The 9,243-nt window shown below is 36.2% G+C and overlaps 1 protein-coding gene across 4 annotated transcripts; it reads right to left on the bottom strand.

Moving 5' to 3' along the window:
- Positions 1–929: 929 nt before the first annotated feature.
- LOC122053448 (cycloeucalenol cycloisomerase-like) lies at positions 930–6,664 on the bottom strand. 4 transcript variants are annotated; one of them, XM_042615503.1, is made up of 8 exons: positions 6,509–6,664; positions 6,278–6,427; positions 5,667–5,750; positions 4,406–4,447; positions 3,672–3,782; positions 2,770–2,961; positions 2,203–2,300; positions 930–1,350 (listed from the first exon to the last, which is right to left on the bottom strand). In XM_042615503.1, exons 2-8 carry the CDS (start codon positions 6,413–6,415, stop codon positions 1,170–1,172), a joined length of 846 nt encoding a protein of 281 aa, XP_042471437.1. In that variant the 5' UTR covers positions 6,416–6,427; positions 6,509–6,664; the 3' UTR covers positions 930–1,169. The 4 variants fall into 4 exon arrangements, with proteins under 4 accessions (XP_042471437.1, XP_042471445.1, XP_042471459.1 ...); XM_042615511.1 differs by lacking the exon at positions 3,672–3,782; XM_042615525.1 differs by lacking the exons at positions 5,667–5,750; positions 6,278–6,427; positions 6,509–6,664 and adding exons at positions 5,239–5,342; positions 5,428–5,655.
- Between the last annotated feature and the right edge of the window lie 2,579 nt (positions 6,665–9,243).

Below are 9,243 nucleotides of genomic sequence, written 5' to 3'. Positions count from 1 at the left end.
TTTTTTCTCAATGATATGGGACAGTCGTGAAATGACCGCTAACATGACGGTATCATATTTTTTTCTACCCTCTCATAGGAGTCCATGCTCTTGTTTCTAGTCACGGAACTTGTACCGAACAAGGTTGAAACTCAATGCAAATCAACCGTAGTGATGCAATGACAAACAAAAGTTCCACTGACACTCAATCAAATGACTTCTCTCTCAAGCAATGATCAATCCGCGATCCCGTGTTCCTTGTTTTACTAAATTTTTATTATTATTACAGAATGATGGGCCAAAACTGATTTGATTATAGAGACCACCATAATAGTATCATGCACATCTGAATCAAATTGACCTTAAACAAGGTCAACAAATCAATATGCTCCTTAACGACCCTAATACTGATTCAAAATGCTCATGTGCCAATCTATTTTCTTTCACTTTTTGATATGACACAATATATATAGATATAATATTAAGGCTAAACAATTCACCCTTGCCAGCAGCCTCAGTATAAAATTTCACCTGTCAATACCTTTGAGGCGTTCTTAATCATGATCGCAAGTTTTTCTCTTTAGAGCTTTCCATCCTCAAACATTTTGCTCAGACCAGAATGTAACAAAGAATGTCTTCATTTCCCCCCTGTAAAACGGAATTGTCATTATCAATTGGGATGTTAGGCTTGCAATAATCTCTAAGATCTCGTTAGGGTCGTCGATCACACCCGATTACGCGGGATCTCCTGGAATCGGCACCTTCTGCAGCAGGCTCCGCGAAACGCCGCCATTGCCAGGCTCGATCTCCATCTCCATCTTCCCTCAGGAGTTCGTAGTCCTCAACACCCATGTCTCAAATAATTTTTAATTCATATAAATTTAATATTTGTATGCCTATAATAACAGGTTTTTTAAATTAAAAATGAACTTAAAAAAATTCAGTAGAAATGTTGGAAGTACAGTCAAATTAATTACTTGTCCTAAGAAACAACTTGACGTTCTCAGATCCCAGATTGCATTTTAGCATACCAAGTTCAGCATTTTGAAACGCCTGGTTCTTCAAACAGAGCAAATTAGGAAAGGAACACATCTGGAAGATACAAACAGGATGATCTAAATGTCTAATTACTAAGCACAGACTGCAGATAACTAAAGTTGCAGTGTTGGCCTACTGGTCCAAATCATATACTAGGATTTGTGGAACCATGCAAGCCCTGGTTGACTGCATTGCCGCCATTCTGGAGTCGGAACTATGGGTCCAAGAAATATGCGCCATAGATCGAGTATTATAGTCACAAGCATCGCCGCACCAAGTGCATCTACAGCCACCCTTGGAAGGTCCCATGGTTGATCATCCTTCTCATCTACCCTGAGAAAGATTAAGAAGTTTGAGATGATTTAATCAATAGAGCAACAATGATTTGGGAACATTATGCATAGCACTCTGCGCTAGTATTTTAGAGATGGCAGTTGTCATATAAGGAAACACTCTTCAGCAATATCGATTTAGTTTGTTGTAATTATCGCCAAATCTTTGTCGGTGACAAAATTATGGGCTTCAGAAACTACAGCATCCATTCTTTTGACAAAACGTTCCAATTAAATGTTGAATGAGCAGTCAGGAATCCAGTCAACCTGATCCTGGCAATTATCTGAGAGTTCCATGATTGTTTGAATCATTTATATCTAAATGGAAATATTTTATTAACTTAAGGAAATATAGGACCTAGAAAGCAGAAACATGCAATTAAGGATAGTGTCAGAAACCATTTATTATCTTCGAATAGTATCAAAGCATAGAAACCGACATAATCTTTTAAAAAAAAAACAATTAAAATCCACTCGTGACCTATCCGACAGATGCCTGATTTGAAATCAGTTTTAGTAAATTCACTAGAAATGTTCTGAGGTAGGTGCAGAAAAATTGAAGGTATGATAAATACTAAATTCTTATTGCAATACCAGATCATAAAATCTTTCATTGGAAAAAGAAAAAGACTGCACGAGTATTTTACTCCAGTGACAATGAATAACAGATGAAGCAACTAAGCAAGCTACCATATTCATAGTAATGAACAAGAAAAGGTCGGCAGGTAAATTTAAAAATAAGCCACCAAGTTCTATGCAGCATTGCTATTTGATGGATGAAAGCACTCGCGTTTATTGAACCTAGATCCAAATGAAATTCATATTGAGTATTTCTTCTACATAAGCTTCTTACCTCACAAACATGGGGAAGCTCACTAGGAAATAAATTGCATAGAACAATGATCCTACTTTGTACATCGACTCCCGATCAACAAACTCATAGTAGGGGAACTGCAAAACATGTAGAGTTTATATAAAAGTCATATAAGGATACAAATGTACTGCAAAGGAATTAATTGAATGTTCGATAAACACCATGATCAAGTGGACAAAATTTATAATCTTTACAATGCTAGTAGAAGGTTAGTGCAATTAAATTTCTTGAGCAGCAGATGTACTGAACCTTTCGAGGTTTGTAACACTTGGTTTTATATTATGAACGCTTCTAAGCTCTTTACTTTAATGGAACTTATAGTACTCTTGCTATAAATTTTATTGAACTAATCTTACTATGTTTACCTTTCCTAACACTGCAAGATATGTAGAGATTGTAATTAACCATAAGATTATCGTATTTATATGAATATGTTTCCTCAGTTGTTTTTATAGATTATTAAATAATTATTAAAAGTAAATGAAAGAGATAAAATAGATGATAGCGATAAATCATCCAAGAGAGATGGCACAAGCTACCACATACATTTGCAATAGCTAAAGTCTCCAGATAAGCAATAAAATAAGAAAGAGCTAAAATCCATGCAGCTTCACTGGCTAGGCGAATTGATTGTGGTAAATCTGCGAGGAAATGGCGCAGTCTGCGAAGTGTTATATTTGATGCCATGTGGTAAAACAGGAAACAAGAATGAGTGAGAAGGAAAGTAACATGTGGGACCTGCAACATCAGAAATAAATTGTTATACCAGAAAGAATAACCAATTTAAGACCATAATCTTCCTATAAAGCAAGTTGGCAACCCACGCGCCAGAAATCACATGAATGATACATCGTTGTAATGACAAAATATAAAAATTACCTCAACACTATCAGAAATCTAAAATAGTAAAAAAAAAAATGAAATGTAGATAACGAATGTAAAGATACATTTTAAGTTTGATAGGCACATTTGTACATAATTGCAATTTTCACACTAAATACACAATATCAAGATAACCTTCTAAGCTAAAACACCGCTACAAGTTTAAATTTACAACACCAATAATCCTTTTAACCTAATACTTCTACCACTCCTATGCTGGAGCATCTGGTTACCGGTCTAAGCACTTGAACCAGCCAGTTCAATCCAGTTCTAAAGCACAGTTTTTGAGAAGACTGTATTACCAAATAGGAACAGTGCTAACAAGATTTGTGCATATCTAAGGAGACAATCAGCATATCGTCTTTAGTCATATGAACAAACAAAATATATAAGATAGTTGTTGCTCACGTTATGTATCTCAAATATCAGCTATGTCTTAACCTTACCAAAATAAGATCAGGAAATAGAGTCGCAAAAGGTTTAGAGATTGTGTATTTAAATCTGATCTAAAGCCCAAATAAAAAGAAAACAAGTAAAAATTAGCATCAGTTAGTCTGCTTGATTACATTGTTCATTCTCCATGAAGGAAAAGTGTATGATGCTCCAAGTACTGTGAAGAAATAATGAGTCCAGAAGTAGTTTCCAACATAACTAAAAATCACAATCCACAGATTTGCCTGAAGCAAAGAAGTCATCAAATTTCACATGAAGTCATTCTAAAAAAAATTATGGCAGTGTTAAATAAAGCTGAACATTTTAAGAATGATGCTACAAATTGAATCCCAGTGTATCTTTGACATTAAGTAATGCATATAGATGTCACACATTTCTTAAATGCCTCATGAGTACTATCAAGTCTTTATGGATAAGGGGGATTTTGTTTTCCAATATTAACTCGATGTCTCGAATCCCACCTGAAGACTGCAAGCTTCAAGTTTGTATGTTTATCTCTTTGTAGAATAACATAAAACTGCATAAGACGTCATGTAAAAAGATACTTATATAGACAGAAATCATCAATTAGCCACAATAATCATCAATTGAAGGACAATGAGACGGAATTGATAATGTAACTTCTTCTGCCAAGGAATTTAGTTTTGATTTCTCTCAGTTTCCCATATAGTTAAAATAAAAAGTCCTAAAAAAGTAGGAAAAAAACTAAAGCAGAATCTATCAAGTGATGTTTATAGTGACTGACATCTAGCAAAATTATCATATCCTGTAGTTGCACTTGGATGAGTAATGGATTTAACATATCTCTTAATCAATATTTGCTAGGGATCAATAGAAGTAAGAATACCTTCACCCAGTACCGGTCTTTCCAGCATTTTCCACTGTCTGCCTGCAAGAAAGATTTTCAACTTGAATCATATACTGCCTTTACTGATTTCACTTTTCAGCATCAAACACTAGATTAAGCAACAGTCTAATATGGACTTGCACCTAGAAGCTGCAATCTAATATGGTTAGAAAAGAGTGAATGGTGTTCGGACAGTCAAATATTAACATGGACTATAATACCTACATCTCTTATCTTTTTTAGACATATAATACTGAGAGAAGAGAAAGGCTCACAAAATTACATATGGAGTTCCATCATATATGTACATTTTTTTGTCACTTTCCTTAGCCCCATATCTTCCATTAACAGACCCCTTAGTCTTATCCCTGTGCAGTTGTATGTATTTCCTGCATTCCTTCCACTCTTAAAATCAATAACGACAAACACTTATTGTATTGTATTTCAAGGAACTTTCTTCCACTGTTAGTTTGTCTTGCCATTCTTTACATTTTACAGTTGAAAGCACAGGATACAAAAAGAGGTAATTGGCATATAACACATTCAAAACATTTGAAGGAAAAAGAACCAAGGTCAGATGATGCTATGTGTAAACTAAAAAGGCATGGTAAAAAGACAAGATCTTCAAATTTAAACACCAAACTAAGCAATGGGGAAATGATAGTATTCACTTAATAGAAAGAACATGAACATCACTGCAAAGGCAGTCCATAAATTATCCATCAAAACTTATGCTGTTATGCAGGATGCCTAACAATCATCCATGAACCACCAGCTCAACCACTGGCAGTCTATGTATATCAATTTGACAGATACACAAATAAGCAAATCACCTGATTGTTCTGTAAAAAAAAGTGTTCAAATCCTGAAATGCCTTGTGTATATTTGTCACTCAGCATTGCATAGCATTAGCTGTGTCTTCAGTTGAGTTACACAGCTGAGATAGTCAACATATAGGCAGAATTTGAATGTAACAAATTTTAAAACTTGAAGAAGAAGTTGCAAAGTTAACATCCTGTTACCTCCTTTAAATTACGGACCAAAGTATGACAAATAGATCGTTAGGAGCATGCTTGTTCCATAGCAGTTAGTGTGCAGAAACATCAACAATATCATATAAATAAACTTGCAGTCAACTAACAGTGAAAATAGAATAAATTTAGTAAGGTCTATGAACAGGTAAGAATAACTGCTCAGAGAAACAGGATAAGCAATGTACTGAAAATAGTAACATCATCTAGTTTGAGTTCCAAGTATAGACCTTCCCCACGATCAGAAGTGGTATAAAAAATGCTGGGGTAGCCGAGACCAGCCCGAGAATCAGATACTCCAATTCTGTGAATCTCTGTCATCAATGTCCATCTTATTACAATTTCTCAAGAATTTTCACAATAAGATAGCATCAAATTCCACGAAATCTTTTTAAGTAAAGAAATACCATATCGTACAAGTTCTGGGATAGGGCCATTTATTTAGTCACATTTTAAGAAAATATTTCCAGTAAAGAGATACCAAATCGCACAAGTTCTGAGATAAGGCATTTATTTGGTCACATTTTAAGAAAATATAAACAAGATGACGGTCTATTATCATTAACCCCATCTTCACCACACGAAATTTAAACGATCTACTAGTAGTAGGGGAAAAACAATGATAGATGAAACTTGAATCATCTCTGAAGGGGAAAGGAAACAATTTCTAGTCGAAAGACCAACCGAATCCATTAAAAATCCAACAACCAAACAAGAGTTAAAATTGAAAGCCATGATTCCCATGAAAAGTGGAGAACAAAAATCCCAACATAATCCCAAATCATTCAACTTGCAAAATATAACCAACACGTCGTACCACCACGAAGAAGAAGAAACGGACCTCGTAAAGCTTATAGGGGACGATGATCCCGAGGAATAGGGTGAGCCAAAAAGGTGTGTAGAGTAAAAAGAACGCTTCCCCCCATCTCTTGCTCGGATTCGACGCCAGCCAGAGGCTGTCAGAGCACCCGGACGCCATTCACCGCCGAACCTGCATCAACGGCGGCGGAAACTATGAGAACCATCGCCAACTCAGGACGAGCTTGGGGAAAGTGAAACGTCGTGTGCTCACCTAACTCTCCGCCGTCCGTCCGGCCGCCGCGCAAGCGAGCGTCGCCGCAATAGGCTGAGGTGGCGCGCCGGTACCGACCCCGCTCTGCCCGCTGCCCGCTGCCCGCTGCCCGCTGTAAGTATTAAAGAAGCTGTCGAGGGGCGGTAACATTACCGTCATGCTGGCGCGCACCCTTTTATCTTATTATTATAAAAAAGATGTTTTATTTTAAAAAAAATATTAAAAGAATGACAAGCTCGATAAAAACAATTTTAGTAACTATTTATGTATAGTAATTTTGATTAAAACTTTTTTAATATATTTAAACAACTTTAGTTAAGTTATAACAGTTTAATTAAATTATAAATTTTTTAACTAATATTTAGGTAGTTTTATTAATATTAATAAGTAATTAGTAATTTTAAGCATATATTAGAGGGTGTCATTTAAATATATTTTTAGAATTAAATTAAAAATAATTTATATTTTTAATATCGAAAAGATAAGCTCGGCTAAAAATATATTTTTAATAGAGACAGAATTGATGGAAGAGAAATTGATAGAATGAATGATTAGATGGAAGGACATAAATTTGGTAGCTTTAAAAAAAAATGAATAATGCAAATAAATGTTAATTTATCTTTTTATTTTAATGAAATAGTCGATGAAGCCGATTGTAATGACTATCTGAAAATAAAACTAATAAATTTTATCTGAATGAAGATGGGAAAGGATAACCTTTTTCATTTTATTTGGAAATTAATAATGAACAAAAATTGTTGTCTCCAACTCTTTTTCCTTTGTTTTTTTTTACTTTCGATTTTTTTCACAATAATATAATTTTTATTTATTCTCTTTTTATTTAATAACAGATAGACGATGTTATTTCTTATTCATTTACTAAATAAAGTTTGTGTTTTTTTTACAAAGGTAAAAATATATAGAAATTAAGATAAAAGTGTTGGATATATGTGAATAGAGAAGAGGTGTAAGGGGAAATAAGTATTTATATAGGAAGTATCAAACGATTGAATCTGTATTTTGATAATGGTAGTGGTTCAAAATTAAACTGTCTTATGATCTAACACGTGTGACTGAGTTTACAGGAAAGTCTTAGGTGATCTTAGGTAAAGGAAAAGTCCTAATTCAGGCTAGGCAGGTAGAAAGTCCTACCTACAATTATGCAACAAAGTCCTAGTCTAGGGGACTGGGTAAAATCTTAGCAGGTCGATAACGTTGGGCGAAATCCTAGAGTTGTGGACGCTAAGTGAAAATCTTATGGGTCACAGACACTAGGTGGAAGACTGAACGGGTCAGGGATTGGACATCCAGCATAAAGTCCAAACGGTCTGGAGAACTGGTCTGACAAAATATAATTTCTTCTAAGAGGAGTAGATGAGGGTGCGTTCATCGAAAAAAGAACAATAGACGTCGGTCTGACCTAGAGTTTCAGCGAAACTCAAAGTCAGGACCGGACAGTCCGAAGGCTATCAAAACTTATCGTTCTTTATATATTATTATCTGGACTAACCTTGTTTTGCAGAAAAATGTAATAGCAAAAATTGGTACGGGCACCCGGAGGTGGTCCAGGCGCTCGGGAAGGTTTCGGCAAAGAGGCGCTCCCGGGCGAGTGCCTAGCCAGACGCCCTGGCGGTCCAAGCATCGAAGTTGTTCCAAGCGCCCGAACGGGCAAAAGTTGATCGGCATAGTGAGCTAGAGCGCGATGACTGGTGGATCTACGCCATAATCCAGGCACCCGGGGGTGGTCTAGGCTCCTAGAGATGGATAACTTTTTCCGGATCAAGTTTAAACAAGAGCACATCACGTCAACCCCGTGGGGTGCCTGGGGGAGGTTCCAAGCGCCCGGAGTGGGCTATAAAAGAAAATTTTGACTAGCACCTCAAATACAACTTTCCAAACATCTTCTGCATCTATGCGCTGCTCCGAAAAGGTCTCTACGACGCCCAAAAGCTGCTCCAATGATGACTACACTGAAATTTGATTCTCCAAGTCGTCGGTATTGTTTTTATTCAAATTACTTGTTCTAAAATTGTAATCATTCTTGTAACCTTCGAATTGATTAATATTTGCCCACCGAAAGCACTTTCACGTGCGGGTCTTGGGGTAGTAGTCGTCATAGGCTCCGAATCAAGTAAATTTTTATTGTGTTAATATTATTTCTTTCTGCCTGTCTTTATTCCGCTGCCTTACTCTCGAGTTTTAAAACGAACGTAAAAGTCATGAGTGTTATTCACCCCTCTCTCTCTAGCGCAACGATTCTATAAGAAGCTCCATTGTGAATAGGACTTTAGTACTACATTGGGAGTTTCAAGGCGTATTACTTGGTTTATATTGATTCACATGCATTGATGAGGTGAACAAATGCATGGGGAGAGACTCTCTCTTACGCATGGGTATGCAAGGGGTGCAAATCCAGGGGCCGGATTGTACTGAATCAAGTTGACTCGTGTGCGAGTATGACTTGCGCATGTCGAATGCCGAAATGTTGGATCAGTTGGGGCAAAATTTGCTCAAGTGGAACAACTAATATTTTACCACATGAATTCTTGATTCTTTTTATTTGCTGCTCAAGAAGGTAATAGAAGTATTAATCATTGTTAATGGCAATGGCGATTTCATAACCTGTTGATAGTAATGGTGGTCATTACTCGACGTTCAATGCAAGTGAGGAATGATGCTCCTGTATAAAGAGAGATCATGATCTTGAGCAGACACACACAAAAAAAAGATGAGGC

The sequence above is a fragment of the Zingiber officinale genome, chromosome 1B, assembly GCF_018446385.1.
Source record: "Zingiber officinale cultivar Zhangliang chromosome 1B, Zo_v1.1, whole genome shotgun sequence".
NCBI classification, from domain to species: Eukaryota; Viridiplantae; Streptophyta; class Magnoliopsida; order Zingiberales; family Zingiberaceae; genus Zingiber; species Zingiber officinale.
This window is presented reverse-complemented; position numbering and strand designations above follow the sequence as displayed.